An 18,890-nucleotide genomic window follows, 5' to 3' on the forward strand; every position below is an offset into this window, starting at 1 on the left:
AGATATTTGATGGACAGATAAATAGGTAGGTATAGGTATAGGTATAGATATAGATAGATAGACAGACAGGCAGGCAGATAAATAGACAGATAGATATAGACAGACAGGCAGGCAGGCAGACAGACAGACAGATAGATAGACAGATAGATATAGATAGACAGACAGACAGATAGATAGATAAATAGACAGATAGATATAGATATAGATAGACAGACAGACAGACAGATAGATAGATAGATAGATATGTAGATAGACAGACAGACAGACAGACAGATAAATAGACAGATAGATATAGATAGACAGACAGGCACGCAGGCAGACATATAGATAAATAGACAGATAGATATAGATAGACAGACAGACAGACAGACAGACAGATAGACAGACAGATAGATATAGAGATAGACAGAAAGACAAACAGACAGACAGACAGATAGACGGACAGATAGATATAGATATAGACAGACAGACAGACAGATATAGACAGACAGACAGACAGACAGATAGATAGATATAGACAGGCACGCAGGCACGCAGGCACGCAGGCAGGCAGACAGACAGACAGACAGACAGACAGACAGACAGACAGACAGATAGATATTTGATGGACAGATAAATAGGTAGGTAGGTAGGTAGATATTCATTCATTCATTCATTTATTAGATTTGCATGCCGCCCCTCTCCGTAGACTCGAGGCGGCTCACAGCAACAATAACACAATGTACAACAAATCTAATAATTTTAAAAACACTAAAAATCCCATTATTAAAAGCAAAAACATACACACAACCATACCATGCATAAACTGTATAGGCCTGGGGGAGATGTTTCAATTCCCCCATGCCTGACGGCAGAGGTGGGTTTTAAGAAGTTTGCAAAAGGCAAGGAGGGTGGGGGCAGTTCTAATCTCCGGGGGGAGCTGGTTCCAGAGGGTCAGGGCCACCATGGAGAAAGCTCTTCCCCTGGGTCCTGTGATAGATAGATAGATAGATAGATAGATAGATAGATAGATAGATAGATAGATAGATAGATAGATAGATAGATAGATAGATAGATAGATAGATAGATAGATAGATACCGTAGATAGATAGATAGATAGATAGATAGATAGATAGATAGATAGATAGATAGATAGATAGATAGATAGATAGATAGGCAGGCAGGCAGGCAGGCAGGCAGGCAGGCAGGCAGGCAGGCAGGCAGGCAGGCAGGCAGGCAGGCAGGCAGGCAGGCAGGCAGGCAGGCAGGCAGGCAGGCAGGCAGGCAGGCAGGCAGGCAGGCAAGACAGATTATAGACAGATAGATGGTAGATGATAGACAGATGGATAGATAGATAGATAGATAGATAGATAGATAGATAGATAGATAGATAGATAGATAATAAATGATAGATGATAGTCGTCAGATGATAGATGATGGATGGATGGATGGAGGGATAGATAAGATAGATAGATAGATAGATAGATAGATAGATAGATAGATAGATAGATAGATAGATAGATAGGCAGGCAGGCAGGCAGGCAGGCAGGCAGGCAGGCAGGCAGGCAGGCAGGCAGGCAGGCAAGACAGATTATAGACAGATAGATGGTAGATGATAGATAGATGGATAGATAGATAGATAGATAGATAGATAGATAGATAGATAGATAGATAGATAATAAATGATAGATGATAGTCGTCAGATGATAGATGATGGATGGATGGATGGAGGGATAGATAAGATAGATAGATAGATAGATAGATAGATAGATAGATAGATAGATAGATAGATTTCAATTTCTCATTTTTTAGGGAATTCAACCCTCACTCACCATGTTTGGTGAACATTGATCCTCAGGTATTCCCGTTTCTGGAGTCTTGAGGCTCCAGTCGCTGCAAACCTGTGGGACATATGAATGACATTGTCAATCGCGGTGGGTGGGTGGAGGGTTAAGACCCCTGGACCCATGTGCCAGCACCCTGTTCTACTCCAACGAAATGCCTTGAATTTCCATTAAAGGCAAGTTACCAAATTGTAGAAAAGCATCCGCTGTTGAATTGCAGAACGTTGGGATAGTAAAACATGATGGAATCTGTGGTATTTTTGGTTTTTTAAGAATAAGGGCTGAAAAAAAAATTGTAAAAAAACCCCAAACTAACAATAAATGGACGTTTGTGCTAGACAAGAAAGCTATAATCTATATATTGTATTGTTTATTTTATTTATTTATTCCAATCAATTCAGAATTCAGAAATCAAATCTCAAAAGTTTGATCTGAGAAACCTCAGATTTTAAGCAGGTTTTTTTCCCCTGCCCCATAAATTATTTCATTGTAAATTTAGACTTTACATCAAGATTGAAAGTGAAAAGATGTAAAGTGGAGTTATGGAGATTCTTTTTACAAAAAAGAAACTAAATTAAATTAAATTAAAAGGGCTATTAACACTAAACAGAATTTACTAGTTGGTAAAAGTAATGGGGATTTTTTTTAAAGGAATTAATTAGAATTAAGGAATTTAAGGAATTAATTAGACCAAAGAGTGGAAAAGCTATGGAATTCCAAATAATCCTTGTAAACAAAAGTTTCTACATTACCTCTGTGTATCCAAGACATCGAATGGAACAAGTCTCAGTTGGACCAATCCCTGCTGCTTTCTGAAGCTCTGGCCAATGAGAATCTCTCCCTCCTTTAATGGCTCAGCCAATCGCAGTTTGGAGGAAAAGTTGAAGGGAAACTTTTCTTCCAGCTCAGAGACAGACATTAGTGTTACAATTCCAACCAATCAACATCTCCGTATTCCCTCTTCTGACCCCCCACCCAATACCTACTGTCATCCCGGCTTCTTTTTGGAAGGATGGACCAATAAGAAACCTCTCTGGAAGCAGTAGACCAATCAAATCTCAGGGCAGCTCACAACCAAGAAAAATTACAATAAAATGAATAAAAGATAAAAAAAAGTAAAGATACAACACTATTAGATATATTTTACTATGAGTATCTCCTCTATAACCTTCATCATGTATTTTACTATGTGTATATAGATATATACCCACTAAAACCCTCATTGTGTATTGGACAAAATAAACAAATTAAATAAATAATAAATAAATAAATAAATATTCCCATCTGACCCATTATCTTGAGAATGGAATAGTTTGCAATAGATACCTAGGACTGTCATTCTTGGTTGGCTTAGCCTACCTTACAAGGCCGTCGTGAGGTTAAAAACCTTTACTTTGTACATGGCCTGGGCAGTCTCTAGATTTGATATATCAATTAAGAAAATAAATATAAAACAGCCTGGATTGAAAGCTGATTTCCTCCCACTTTGGTCCCTGTCAGAGCAAAGAGGACTAGAAAATTCCAATGCCTTTTAAATCCTGGCCCTTCTAAACACATAGAAACATAGAAACATCGAAGACTGAGGGCAGAAAAAGACCTCTTGATCCATCTAGTCTGCCCTTATACTATTTTCTGTATTTTATCTTAGGATGAATATATATTTATCTCCCAGGCATGTTTAAATTCAGTTACTGTGGATTTACCAATCACATCTGCTGGAAGTTTGTTCCAAGGATCTACTACTCTTTCAGTAAAATAATATTTTCTCATGTTGCTTTTGATCTTTCCCCCAACTAACTTCAGATTGTGTCCCCTTGTTCTTGTGTTCACTTTCCTATTAAAAACACTTCCCTCCTGGACCTTATTTAACCCTTTAACATCTTTAAATGTTTCGATCATGTCCCCCCTTTCCCTTCTGTCCTCCAGACTATACAGATTGAGTTCATGAAGTCTTTCCTGATACGTTTTATGCTTAAGACCTTCCACCATTCTTGTAGCCCGTCTTTGGACCGTTCAATTTGGTCAATATCTTTTTGTATGGTGAGGTCTCCAGAACTGAACACAGTATTCCAAATAATAATGTGATTTCTGACAGTCTCAAAATGGGTGAGCAGTGTGGTCGGGCGGTAGGAAAAGCAAGTAGGATGCTTGGCTGCATAGCTAGAGGTATAACAAGCAGGAAGAGGGAGATTGTGATCCCCTCATATAGAGTGCTGGTGAGACCACATTTGGAATACTGTGTTCAGTTCTGGAGACCTCACCTACAAAAAGATATTCCTGCCCCAAGGAATGTGGAGGTGGATGTGGGGGAAACATCCACAGGCCACAGGCCTGTTTTGCTCCCGATAGAATCTCCCGACGAAGGCTCCGTTGACGAAGGAAGCGTGAGTGGCAGGGAAGAGGGGAGTTTGGCAGACTGCCCAGGAGGAGATCAATCATTCTTATCATCCCTGGATTCTGAACAAGAACTTATGACAGACCCATGCATGCGTAGAGTGATGCATAGGAGAGAACAACTGAAAGATTATTACAGGAGATAAGTGAGGTCTTGCCTGCCTGCCTGCCTGCCACACTGAAGTTGATGAAATGACAACCCAGATTGCTGTGGACGATATGTTGACTTTATAAACTGCTCAAAGACTCAAAGCATTGTGAAATGGTGTGTGTCTACAGTGGAATTGCTATTGCTATATTTATTTATTTATTTATTTATTCAATTTTTATGCCGCCCTTCTCCTTAGACTCAGGGCGGCTTACAACATGTTAGCAATAGCACTTTTTAACAGAGCCAGCATATATACATTCTCCGAAGCATGGATCCTTTTATGAGAAGTTGAACATTCTGAGCAAAGTTCTTTCCACACTCCATGCACTAAATGGTTTCTCTTCTGAGTGGATCTACTTATTATTGTACATACTCCTGATCAGTTGGAGGATAATGAAGATATTGAGGACTCAGATTCAGATAGTGTTTATGAAGTAGTGGGGGCCCCGGGGTTACAGGTAGTAGAACAGGTGGGAGGCCAGCCACAGGATGGGGCTATGAGTTCAGGATCTAGCGATGGAGAATCAGATGCTCGCTGGGTTAATCCTAAATTCAGGAGAATTCAGAAACGTAGAGAGCAAAGGTCTGGAAGAAGGTATTAAGGAGATGAATGGGTTAAATAATTGAGTGAGGAAATTGGCACATCAGGAGACTAGTAAAGAAGAAGGGTTCCACCCTTCTTCTTTACTAGTCCCCTGACGTGCCAATTTCCTCACTCAATTTCAACGTTGCCGAACAAAAAGATGTTGATTTTTATGCTACTCTCCAAGTAAACCAAGTATTCTGTGTGATTTACTGTCCGTCTGCTGTTTTTTAGTGATCATGATTTTACGAAATAAATCTTGTCTAGCAGAGCAGGAGAAGGAATGTAAGGAATGCAATTAAGAAATATAACGGAGCCAGGAGAGATACGCCAGTATGACATGTGTGTATAGCCGGAAGAGAAGAGAATAAAATGGAGTTTCTTTGTTTATGAAATAATGTGTTTGATAAAAGTTATTTGTACTTGCTGAATTTCTACCAGAAACCAGAACACTTATGGTAAGGAAAATAAGTTTAAGTTTAAATTTTATTAGATTTGTATGCCGCCCCTCTCCGAAGACTCGGGGCGGCTCACAACAACAGCAATATACAAAGTACAAATACAATATAAGTTAAAAGCCATTTAAAACCCATAAATATTAAAAAACTATCATTACTACACAATCATACCAATCTCATATATTACAGTCAGAAAAAAGGTGGTGCTAGGGGGACAAGATAGTGGCTTTCGATACCATCGACCATGGTATCCTTCTGCACCGGCTGGAGGGGTTGGGAGTGGGAGGCACTGTTCTTCAGTGGTTCTCCTCCTACCCTTCCAGTCGGTCGCAGTCGGTGTTAGTGGGGGGTCAGAGGTCGACCTCTAGGTTTCTCCCTTGTGAAGTGCCTCAGGGGTCGGTCCTCTCCCCCCTGCTATTTAATATCTACATGAAACCGCTGGGTGAGATCATCCAAGGGCATGGGGTGAGGTATCATCAATATGCTGATGATACCCAGTTATACATTTCCACCCCATGTCCAGGCAACGAAGCAGTGGAAGTGATGTGCCGGTGCCTGGAGGCTGTTGGGGTCTGGATGGGTGTCAACAAACTCAAACTCAACCCAGACAAGACGGAGTGGTTGTGGTTTTGCCTCCCAAGGACAATTCCATCTGTCCATCCATTAAGCTGGGGGGGAAATTACTAACCCCCTCAGAAAGGGTCCGCAACTTGGGCATCCTCCTCGATCCACAGCTAACATTGGAACACCATCTTTCGGCTGTGGCGAGGAGGGCGTTTGCCCAGGTTCACCTGGTGCACCAGTTGCGGCCCTATTTGGACAGGGAGTCATTGCTCACAGTCGCTCATGCCCTTATCACCTCGAGGTTCAATTACTGCAACGCTCTCTACATGGGGCTACCTTTGAAGTGTTCAGAAACTTCAGATTGTGCAGAATGTGGCTGCGAGAGCTATCATGGGGCTTCCTAGATTCGTCCACGTTTCTACAACACTCCGTGGCCTGCACTGGCTGCCGATCGGTTTCCGGTCACAATTCAAAGTGTTGGTAATGACCTTTATAGCCCTTCATGGCATTGAACCAGAATACCTCCGGAACCACCTCCTACCGCACGAATCCCCGCGGCTGATAAGGTCCCACAGAGTTGGCCTTTTTCCAAGTCCCTTCGACCAAACAATGTAATTTGGTGGGCCCCATGGGAAGAGCCTTCTCTGAGGTGTCCCCGGCCCTCTGGAATCAACTCCCCCCAGAGATTAGAACAGCCCCCACCCTCCTTGTCTTTCGCAAGTTACTCAAGACCTACCTATATTGCCAGGCATGGGGGAACTAAGACATCTCCCCCAGGCTTTCTTATATTTTATGTTTGGTATGTATGTGTTGTATGGCCTTTAATTGTTGGGGTTTTTTATGTAACTTTTATTATTAGATTTGTTCCATTATTATACTGTTTTTTATTACTGTTGTGAGCCGCCCTGAGTCTTCGGAGAGAGGCGGCATACAAGTCTAATAAATAATAATAATAATAATAATAATAATAATAATAATAATAATAATAATATTCACCCCATGCCTGGCGACATAGGTAGGTCTTCAACATCTTACGGAAGGCGGGAAGAGTAGGGGCAATTCGAATATCCGGGGGGAGTTGATTCCAGAGGGCCGGGGCCGCCACAGAGAAGGCTCTTCCCCTGGGTCCCGCCAAACAGCATTGTTTAGTCGACGGGATCCGGAGAAGGCCAACTCTGTGGGACCTGATTGGCCGCTGGGATTCGTGCTGCAGAAAGCGGTCCCGGAGGTATTCTGGTCCGATGCCATGTAGGGCTTTATATTTATTTATTTATTATTTATTTATTATTTAGATTTGTATGCCGCCCCTCTCCGCGAACTCGGGGCAGCTCACAGCAGGTCATAAATGCATTGAGCAAAGGTGTTTCTACACTCTATGCGTTTAAATGGATTTTCCCACGTGGACCATTTTGTGGATAGTAAGTCTACTGCTCAGAGCAAAGGTTTCTGTCCTGTGTGGATGACCTTATGGAAAATTTATTTATTTATTTATTTATTAGATTTGTATGCCGCCCCTCTCCGTAGACTCAGGGCGGCTCACAACACAATAAAACAGTTCATGACAAATCTAATAATTTACAATTTAAAATATTTAAAAAAACCCATTATTAAGCAGACATACATACAAACATACCATGCATAAATAGTATAGGTCCGGGGGAGATATCTCAGTTCCCCCATGCCTGACGACAAAGGTGGGTTTTGAGGAGTTTACGAAAGGCAAGGAGGGTAGGGGCAGTTCTAATCTCTGGGGGGAGCTGGTTCCAGAGAGTCGGGGCCGCCACAGAGAAGGCTCTTCCCCCGGGGCCCGCCAAATAAGACAACCTTTTTGAGTAAAGTTTTTGCACACTCCAGTCATTTAAATGGCTTCTTCCCCGCATGGGTCTTTTTATGCACGGTAAGTCTATTGATCAGAGCAAAGGTCTTTCCGCACTCCATGCATTTATATGGTTTCTCTCCTGTGTGTATCGTTTGGTGCCTCCTAAGCACGCTGTTATCAGCAAAGGTTTTCCCACACTCCATGCATTGATATGGTTTCTCTCCTGTATGGATCATCTTATGGGAAATGAGATGACCTTTTCGAGCAAAGGTTTTCCCACACTCCGTGCATTTAAATGGCTTCTCCCCTGTGTGTATCATCTCATGGGAAATAAGAGTATCCCTCCGAGCAAAGATCTTTCCACACTCCATGCATTTATACGGCTTCTCTCCTGTGTGGATCACCTTATGGGAAATAAGGTTACTTTTTTGAGTAAAAGTTTTCGCACACTCCAAGCATTTAAATGGCTTTTCCCCTGTGTGGATCGCTTTGTGCCTTCTAAGTACACTGCTGTCGGTAAATGTTTTCCCACACTCCATGCATTTATATGGTTTCTCTCCTGTGTGGATCACCTGATGGGAAATAAGATGGTCTTTTCGAGTAAAAGTTTTTCCGCACTCCATACATTTAAATGGCTTCTCCACTGAGTGGATCGTTTTGTGTTTTCTAAGTTCATTGCTATGAATAAAGGTTTTCCCACACTCCGTGCATTGATATGGTGTCTCTCCTGCTGCTTGGAGGGACTGGGTTGTGTGGGCTACAGGTCCTTTTGAACAACATTTCTTTCCAGTGTGACTCCTTTCATAGGAAGTAAGCTGCCTGCTTGATCTAAAATTTTCCATCTGTGTTTCAGATTCGAAACATTTATGAGGATCCCTTTTTGTGTAAATCACTTTTTGAGATGTAAGGACGTTATTTCCAAGAGAACAAATGAATGTCCCACTGTAATTTTTTCCATTGCATCTTATAACATTTTCTCTTTTGTTTTGGGTTAAATGGTGTTCTTTTGCAATTTTCACACTTTCCCCAATATATTTTTTCCTTATTTTCTCTTGTTGGGCAAGAAAGTCTTGCATCGGAGCATCACTGGAAGAAGAGCTTTCCTGATTCCAATTGTTCGACTGGTTTCTCTCATGGCTTTCGAATTCCATTCGAGTTCCAAATTTCTCCGTTCCATATTTAGCATTGATCACTTGGAAGAGTTCACAGGAATCTTGATTCTCCAGACTATTATTACCTTCAAAGGAAAAAGGAAATGAAAATGATAACAAAGTTCTATATTATTATTATTATTATTATTATTATTATTTATTGGATTTGTATGCCGCCCCTCTCTGGAGACTCGGGGCGGCTAACAGCAATAAAAAGACAGCATACAATAACAATCCAATACTAAAAATTATTAAAAACCCATTAATATAAAAAACCAAACATACACACAAACATACCATGCATAGAATTGTAAAGGCCTAGGGGGAAAGGGTATCTCAATTCCCCCATGCCTGGCGGCAGAGGTGGGTTTTAAGTAGCTTACGAAAGGCAAGGAGGGTGGGGGCAATTCTAATCTCTGGGGGGAGTTGGTTCCAGAGGGCCAGGGCCGCCACAGAGAAGGCTCTTCCCCTGGGTCCCGCCAAGCGGCATTCTTTAGTTGATGGGACCCGGAGAAGGCCCACTTTGTGGGACCTAACTGGTCGCTGGGATTCGTGCAGCAGAAGGCGGTCCCTGAGATAATCTGGTCCAGTGCCATGAAGGGCTTTATAGGTCAAAACCAACACTTTGAATTGTGACTGGAAACTGATCGGCGACCAATGCAGACTGCGGAGTGTTGGAGTAACATGGGCATATTTGGAAAAGCCCATGACTGCTCTCGCAGCTGCATTTTGCACGATCTGAAGTTTCTGAACACTCTTCAAAGGTAGCCCCATGTAGAGAGCATTACAGTAGTTGAGCTTCGAGGTGATGAGGGCATGAGTGACTGTGAGCAGTGACTCCCGGTCCAGATAGGGCCGCAACTGGTGCACCAGGCGAACCTGGGCAAATGCCCCCCTCGCCACAGCTGAAAGGTGTTTCTCTAATGTGAGCTGTGGATCGAGGAGGACGCCCAAGTTGTGAACCCTCTCTGAGGGGGTCAATGATTCTCCCCCCAGGGTAATGGACGGATAGTTGTAGGGTAAGCCTTCACAGGATGGGGTGGTAGGAAAGTTAAGATTTATTGGGGTGGGTTAATTTCAGCAGAGACCTATGAGAACTGAAACACTTTTTAAACAAGTTCCTTCCCCAGTGTACCATGGAGCAGCTTCTCTGAGGCGTGTGTCTGGCGGGCAAGACCCCAGCTCAGCCCGTTTTTGATCCTAGTGATGAAACTTTTGCTTGAAGCCTCCCATTGGCTTGTAAATGTTCTTCGCGCTGAGACTGGAAAGGTTGGGAGGCTCAAGAAAGATTACTTCATCGTCCCAAAGTTGCATCGGCTTGCAAGGGCTCTTCATGGTATCTCCAGGACCGCCTTCTGCTGCACGAATCCCAGCAACCGGTTAGGTCCCACAGAGTTGGCCTTCTCCGGGTCCCGTCGACTAAACAATGCCGTTTGGCGGGACCCAGGGGAAGAGCCTTCTCTGTGGTAGCCCCGACCCTCTGGAACCAGCTCCCCCTGGAGATTAGAACTGCCCTCACCCGCCTTGCCTTCCGTAAACTCCTTAAAACCCACCTCTGCTGTCAGGCATGGGGGAATTGAGACATCTCCCCTGGGCCTATACAGTTTATGTATGGTATGTTTGTGTGAATGTTTTTGCTTTTAATAATGGGTTTTTTAGTGTTTTTAAATTATTAGATTTGTTGTACATTGTTTTATTGTTGTTGTGAGCTGCCCCGAGTCTACGGAGAGGGGTGGCATACAAATCTAATAAATAATAATAATAATAATAATAATAATAATAATAATAATAATAATAATAGAGAACAGAGGCCTTACGTACTATAGTATGAGATCACACAAGATCAATAGTGCAAGATTTCTCGCTACTTTAATCTTATGTACCAAAGCAAGAAAAAATGTATGGAAAATGTATGCCTGGACAATACACTGTATTCATAATGTTTATATATATATATATATATCACATGTGTTTTTGCTGAATTTGAAAATTAAGGGAGACTAGGATAGATCTATTTCAGCCTTATTTTGGCCTCATCAGCTAGCCATACCCACTGGGACTTGAACCTGCAACCTTTGCCTTGTAAGGCAGAGAATTATCCTCTAGGCTACAGTATCCAATCCCTTCAGCTCTGCACCAGGGAAAGGTTACATATTTTGTGTCGAATTCACCCTGGTGTATTGAAGGAACAACCCAGCTCCTTATCTGCTTCTCGGCCCAACCGAGGACCATTTCCAAGGCAGTTAATTTTATTGATAGCCGACAATTCTATCTATATGTGTCACATGTTTTGTTTTGTTTTTGTCCTCATCAGCTAGCCACACCCACTGGGGCTTGAACCTGCAACCTTTGCCTTGTAAGGCAGAAAATTATCCTCTAGGCTACAGTATCCAATCCCTTCAGCTCTGCACCAGGGAAGGGTTACATATTTTTGTGTCAAATATATATATATCAACACATTTTTAAGGTTAATTCTCTGCCTTACAAGGCAAAGGTTGCAGGTTCAAGTCCCAGTGAGGGTATGGCTAGTTGATGAGGCCAAAATAAGGCCAAAATAGATCTATCCTAGTCTCCCTTAATTTTCAAATTCAGCAAAAAAAAAATCATGGAAGATATAGATGTGTGTGTGTGTGTGTGTGTGATATGTTTTTTTGCTGAATTTGAAAATATCATATTATATATATATTTAAAAATTGACTCAAAAAACCCACACACCCCATTCTGTTCAGCTTCCTAAGTTCAAACAGAAATGGAAAAATACAAATAAGAAATGCAACAGAAAGAATCTAAGCAAAGAGACATTGACTCTTTCCTTCCTTAGAGTAGGAGAAGGCCAGATCGTTTCCTTCTCCCTCCCAGTAGATACTATCTGATTAGCAATTTTTAAAATAAAAATCTATCTGTAATCTATCTTAACTCTTTGATTGGGGACTGGAAAATTCTTACCCAGGGAGACCACGTTCATATAGTTTTCAAGCATAACTTCCGAATGCAGCGCTTTCTGGTCAGGCTCCAGCTGAGACCATTCCTCCTCAGAGAAAGACACAGCCACCTCCTCGAAGGACACAGGACTCACCTGAACATGGGAACAAGGACAGAACAGGAGGATTCAGAAGATCTGTTCATCTTCATCAATGGTTTAGACAAGCGGATAGAAGAACTTCTCAATGGATGCAAACTAATCCCAAGATAAATTTTCTAACAGTGTTGTGGTTAGCTCTGGCCCAGCTCCTGCCCCAAGGAATGTGGAGGTGGAGGTGGGGGAGACACCCACATGCCGCAGGCCTGTTTTGCTCCCAGTAGAATCTGACGACGAAGCCTCCTCTGACCAAAGAAGCATGAGTGACAGGGAAGAGGGGAGTTTGGCAGACAGCCCAGGAGGAGGTCAGTCATCTGTATCATCCCTGGATTCTGAACAAGAATTAATGACACATCCACGCATGCGTAGAGTGATGCATAGGAGGCAACAACTGAAGGATTATTACAAGAGAAAATGAGGCCACATGTGGTTGGGTGGGGCTCCAGTAATTAGTGCTACAGATAAAAGTGCAGCCTGGTGTTTTAGCCTCATGGCAGTTTATCTGATTCATTGTTTCGTCAAGATCGTGGTTTTTGCTGTTCAGGATTGTGTATCTGGACTCTCTGGACTTTAGAATTGGACTCAATTTCCCAGTTATTGGGTGAGCAATTGGACTGCATTTAACCTGTGCCTTGTGTGTACTAGAAAATCCCTTTGACATTTAAAAAGGGAGCCGTTTCTGTTTTACTGTTTATAAAAACTTTTGGGTTTTCTTTTTATCGTGTGGTGTGTGTCTTCCTGGACTAATTACCCTGTAATTACGGGCGGTTGAGATATGCCGGCAGAACAGACAGTGAAAACAATTACAGTGGAATCAGTTGCTTGCAGCAGTGGTGGATGCTCCAATGCTGGAGGTGTTTAAGAAATTAGACAGCCATTCATCTGAAATATTATAAGGCTTCCTTTCTGAGAAGCAGGTTGGATTAGAAAATCTTCAAGATCTTCTACGAATTCTTTTATTCTGCTCCATTGTTCCAAATTCCCAAAGCAAAGATGTGCAATAAGTTAAATGGCTCTGCTTCACACGTCCTAATTTTGTTGTGGTTAGCTCTGGCACAGCTTCTGCCCCAAGGACTTTGGATGTGGGGGAGACATCCACATGCTGCAGGCCTGTTTTGCCCCTGGTGGAGTCTGCTGATGAAGGCTCCTCTGACCAAGAAGACATGAGTGACAGGGAGGAGGAGAGTGTGGCAGACAGCTCAGAAGGAGATCAATTATCTAGCTCCTCCTTGGATTCAGAACAAGAGTTAATGATACAGCCACGCATGCGGAGAGCGATGCATAGGCAACAACAACTGAGATATTATTATCAAAGAAAATGAGGCCACCTGTGGTTGGGTGGGGCTGTGGTCATTAGGGAGGCTGCTATAAAGAGCAGCCGGTGGGTTTGTCCATTGTGGAGGATTATCTGACCGTTGTATTTTGTGACTGCTTTACTGACTTTGACCTTTTGTGTGCTGATTTTTCCCCGCTTTGAAACTAAACCAGGGCAAAGGGTGTTTCACTTTGTGAAAGAAGAAGGACTGTGAATTGCCTCACAGCTGCAAGCTAAGTATCACAGAACTGATAAGGGACTTGTACAAATTACCAGTTTGAATTTTCAAACGTGTGTATGTCTGAAATTTGTACTTGTGAATTTTTGGGAGGAGTCTGCCAGAGAGCCTGACAGAACATGAATTAACTGATCTATAGCTCTGTCTATCATTTAGTCATGTAGCAGTCTAAGCCAATGGCTAAATTACAGAAAATAAAGAAGAGAAAATTCTTTGTGAAGATCTTTTGCGAAGGCCTTTGCAAAGTGGGAATGTTTGATCTCCAATTCCAAGAACAAATCAAAGGATTGGAAATTAGTTTATACCTCAAAGTACAGTGATTAAATGCTCTATGAGGCCACTCCCTTTGAATGGTAAAATTCTGTTTTATTTTTTAATATGAGTTGCTTATTTTTTGAACTACTGGTTTTGAACAAGGGTTTTTAAAATGATAATGTGACAATGTGAGTATTCAGTTATTTTTCATTTAGCTAGCCTTGCACAATTCCAAGTCAAAGGATTACAAAAAGAATGGGTCTGTAGGAGTTACTACCATAGTGGTACATTCATTCCTACTTCTGAAAGGACTTTTAAAAAAATTACTTCTTGTCAACTCATAGTTGGAGCAGTACTTAGCACAACCCATGGTCTTTAAAAAAACATTTCCTAAATAGAATCTGAGGGTAGAAATGACAAACCACTGTGTCGCAGTAATAGTCTACAGAGGAAGTTAAGTTGGCTGACAGCAACTTGAACTTGCTATCACAGGTATGCTGTCCATGTTGCGAAGAAATACAAAAATAATCCAGTCCAAAAAGGTAGAAAGAGAACTCTGCACATGCACCATTTCCCGAAGGAAAGAAGAATACAAATCTAATAACTTTTCCCTTCTTATATTTAATAATAATAATTTATTAGATTTGTATGCCGCCCCTGTCTGAAGACTCAGGGCAGCTCACAACAATTAAAAAAAACAATAATATAGCGAAACAAATCTAATATTAAAGAGAAGCATATAAAACCCTATCATATTTAAAAACCAAACAACACATACATACCAAACATAAAATATAAAGAGCCTGGGGAAAAGGTGTCTCAACTCCCCCACGCCTGGCAGTATAGGTGGGTCTTGAGTAATTTACGAAAGGCAAGGAGGGTGGGGGCAGTTCTAATCTCCAGGGGGAGTTGGTTCCAGAGGGCCGGGGCCACCACCGAGAAGGCTCTTCCCCTGGGGCCCGCCAAACCACATTGTTTAGTCGACGGGACCCAGACAAGGCCAACTCTGTGGGACCTTATCGGTCGCTGGGATTTGTGCGGTAGCAGGCGGTTCCAGAGGTACTCTGGTCCAATGCCATGTAGGGCTTTAAAGGTCATGACCAGCACTTTGAATTGTGACCGGAAACTGATCGGAAGCCAATGCTGCAAATTCTTACTTGATTTGGAGATTCAACCAGTACTTGGGCTCCACCGTAAACCCCAGAAAACTTCATTCTTTGTTTCTCTGTAATGATAAAATAATTTCAAAATGCATATTTAGCAAAATAAGAGGACGTATACTACAGAAGAGAAGAAGGTAAAACAGATGGGATCTCTCTGGGTAATCAAAGGATCTTCGATTACCTCCTGAGATGTTCTGACATGAATCCTCCGAAGGGATCCCATTGAAAAATAGCTTCTGAGCGGGATTTGATGGATTTTTCTTTCCTTCAGGATCTATGATCTCCATAGCGCAGTACTTCAAATAGGACTTCAAATAGGAGGAAGGGGGGAAAAAGCAGAATTAATGTACGTCACATAAAATAAAGTGGATATTTGGAACACAACCCCAAAGCCCTCAATATCCATCAGTGAGGTTGAGTGAAAAACATAGAAACATAGAAAACTGACGGCAGAAAAAGACATGGTCCATCTAGTCTGCCCTTATACTATTTTTTGTATTTTATCTTAGGATGGATCTATGTTTATCCCAGGCATGTTTAAATGCAGTTACTGTGGATTTACCAACTGTGTCTGCTGGAAGTTTGTTCCAAGCATCTACTACTCTTTCAGTCAAATAATATTTTCTCATGTTGCTTTTGATCTTTCCCCCAACTAACTTCAGATTGTGTCCCCTTGTTCTTGTGTTCACTTTCCTATCAAAAACACTTCCCTCCTGAACCTTATTTAACCCTTTAACATATTTAAATGTTTCGATCATGTCCCCCCTTTTCCTTCTGTCCTCCAGACTATACAGATTGAGTTCATGAAGTCTTTCCTGATACGTTTTATGCTTAAGACCTTCCACCATTCTTGTAGCCCGTCTTTGGACCCGTTCAATTTTGTCAATATCTTTTTGTAGGTGAGGTCTCCAGAACTGAACACTGTATTCCAAATGTGGTCTCACCAGCACTCTATATAAGGGGATCACAGTCTCCCTCTTCCTCCTTGTTATACCTCTAGCTATGCAGCCAAGCACCCTACTTGCTTTCCCTACTGCCCGACCGCACTGCTCACCCATTTTGAGACTGTCAGAAATCACTACCCCTAAATCCTTTTCTTCTGAAGTATTTGCTAACCCAGACTTGCCAATACAATACTCAGATTGAGGATTCCTTTTCCCCAAGTGCATTATTTGACATTTGGAAACATTAAACTGCAGTTTCCAACAGAAGAACAATGAAAGAAAACAGAAGAACAATGTCCCACAAGAATTCGTAGGACATCGCCACTTATTATGAATGTCAGAGAAGTTTGGGAAGGAGGAGTGAAGTATTCAAACACATTCTCTATTCTCTTTTGAGCTCCCTAGATTAAAGGGTCTCACCTGCAAATGGACTGGCATCTTCTGATCCTCCGCCTGGCTCAGGAGGAAGCCTTCTGCCAGGGCCACCACCTGGGAGCTGGTCTCTGCTCCACACTCCCGCACCCAGCTCTCCATCTCTGGGGGCAGAAAGAACAGGAGCTTCTGCAGAACAACCAGGTCCATCATCTGGGCTTTGGTGTGCTTTTCTGGTCTCAACCATCGCCTACAAAAGTCATGGAGTTGGCTGCAAAGTCCTCGGGGACCCTCAGATTCCCGGTATTGGATGAAATTCCAGGGCTGAACTTCTGAAGGGAGGATGGTTTCCTCCTCCAGGATCTTCTGCCTGGTTCCTGTCCAGAGCTTCCCACCCTGAATAGCTGAAGGGTCTTTTCCACTTCCCTCCTTTACAAAAGGTTGCGTCTCCATTCTTTCTTTGTTCTGCAAAGTAACTCCAAATGGGCCCAAGGACTTTTGTGGATCTCCGGGTACCTTCACAGGATCATTTCTGGTACCGCAAGACTGATCACTGCAAATATTTTGCTATTCCCCCCCCCCCCCAAGATAAAATATTGTCTTGCAAAGACTTCAAATGGCTTAGAGTTTGTGTATCTGAGACAAAGGGTTTTCTTTCTGCGCAAACTCAGGAAGCTCAAACTGCCCAAGGAGCTGCTGATCCAGTTCTACAGTGGAATCATTGAGTCTGTCATCTGCACCTCCATAACTGCTTGGTTCGGTTCTGGAACCCAACAAGACAGACACACACTTCAGAGGAGAATCAGAACTGCAAAAAAAGGCATTGCTACCAACCTCCACGAAGTAGAGATGCAGAAGTAAATACATTATTTTTGGCTATGAACTGTATCACAAGCCTTCCCTTAACACTTTAAACCCCTAAATTGCAATTTCCCATTCCCTTAGCAACCATTTAGATTATTACTCACCATGTTTATTTATTAAAGTTTATTAAAAAAAATATTTATTAAAAGCGGATGAAAGTTTGGCGATGACATATGACGTCATCGGGTGGGAAAAACCGTGGTATAGGGAAAAAAACCACAAAGTATTTTTTAATTAATATTTTTGAAAAACCATGGTATAGACTTTTCGCGAACCCGCGAAAATTGAGGGAACACTGTATGTAACTATATTTACAATATTTAAACTATATTGAAGCTTTTAATCTGAGCAGAGTCAGGTTACAAGCGGTGTGCCACAAGGGTCTGTTCTGGGTCCTATTCTTTTTAATATGTTTGTGAGTGACATAGGGGAAGGTTTGGTAGGGAAGGTTTGCCTATTTGCTGATGATTCTAAAGTGTGCAATAGGGTTGATATTCCTGGAGGCGTCTGTAATATGGTAAATGATTTAGCTTTACTAGATAAATGGTCAAAGCAATGGAAACTGCAGTTTAATGTTTCCAAATGTAAAATAATGCACTTGGGGAAAAGAAATCCTCAATCTGAGTATTGTATTGGCAGTTCTGTGTTAGCAAATACTTCAAAAGAAAAGGATTTAGGGGTAGTGATTTCTGACAGTCTCAAAATGGGTGAACAGTGCAGTCAGGCGGTAGGGAAAGCAAGTAGGATGCTTGGCTGCATAGCTAGAGGTATAACAAGCAGGAAGAGGGAGATTATGATCCCGCTATATAGAATGCTGGTGAGACCACATTTGGAATACTGTGTTCAGTTCTGGAGACCTCACCTACAAAAAGATATTGACAAAATTGAACGGGTCCAAAGACGGGCTACAAGAATGGTGGAAGGTCTTAAGTATAAAACGTATCAGGAAAGACTTAATGAACTCAATCTGTATAGTCTGGAGGACAGAAGGAAAAGGGGGGACATGATCGAAACATTTAAATATGTTAAAGGGTTAAATAAGGTCCAGGAGGGAAGTGTTTTAAATAGGAAAGTGAACACGAGAACAAGGGGACACAATCTGAAGTTAGTTGGGGGAAAGATCAAAAGCAACATGAGAAAATATTATTTTACTGAAAGAGTGGTAGATCCTTGGAACAAACTTCCAGCAGACGTGGTAGATAAATCCACAGTAACTGAATTTAAACATGCCTGGGATAAACATATATCCATCCTAAGATAAAATACAGAAAATAGTATAAGGGCAGACTAGATGGACCATGGGGTCTTTTTCTGCCGTCAGACTTCTATGTTTCTATGTTTTTAAAGTTTTTTAGTCATAGCAATTGGATTTTTAGATGTATTTGCTATGTTCTTTTTTTAAAAAATATTTTTTTATTAATTTGCATAAATAAACATGACACACATAACATATAACACACAGTGGAGCGACAGTTGCTCCACTCAAGATAAAAGTCATCTTTAAATTAAAACGGGAGGAAAAAAAGGAAAAATCTTATCGTTGCTTAACGACCTCTATAAAGTGTGTAAAAGTATTAATTATAACATAATAAGTAAAGAATAAAAAACACATCAAAAATTTATTAAAACATTTATATAAAAATTCTTAAATTATGACTTAAATCAAACTAAAGTAAGGAAAATAAAAGAAAAAAGGAATTTACATTTATATTGTAAA

The 18,890-nt window shown here is 41.6% G+C and overlaps 2 protein-coding genes across 2 annotated transcripts in view; both read right to left on the reverse strand.

The window, feature by feature from the left end:
- The window catches only part of REC8 (REC8 meiotic recombination protein), a 43,125-nt gene extending 41,061 nt beyond the window's left edge, over positions 1-2,064 (reverse strand). Inside the window, exons 1-2 of the mRNA XM_070743830.1 lie at positions 2,009-2,064; positions 1,812-1,880 (exon numbers count right to left, since the gene is read on the reverse strand). Coding sequence (XP_070599931.1) covers positions 1,812-1,880; positions 2,009-2,064 — 125 coding nt within the window. The remainder of the gene's footprint in view (positions 1-1,811; positions 1,881-2,008) is intronic.
- Positions 2,065-7,804: 5,740 nt separating this feature from the next.
- Positions 7,805-18,890, reverse strand: part of LOC139158667 (zinc finger protein 208-like) — a 47,644-nt gene continuing 36,558 nt past the window's right edge. The window contains exon 13 of the mRNA XM_070735988.1: positions 7,805-8,427. Coding sequence (XP_070592089.1) covers positions 7,828-8,427 — 600 coding nt within the window. The 3' untranslated portion in view covers positions 7,805-7,827. The remainder of the gene's footprint in view (positions 8,428-18,890) is intronic.

Source organism: Erythrolamprus reginae, chromosome 2 (assembly GCF_031021105.1).
Source record: "Erythrolamprus reginae isolate rEryReg1 chromosome 2, rEryReg1.hap1, whole genome shotgun sequence".
Lineage (NCBI taxonomy): Eukaryota > Metazoa > Chordata > Lepidosauria > Squamata > Dipsadidae > Erythrolamprus > Erythrolamprus reginae.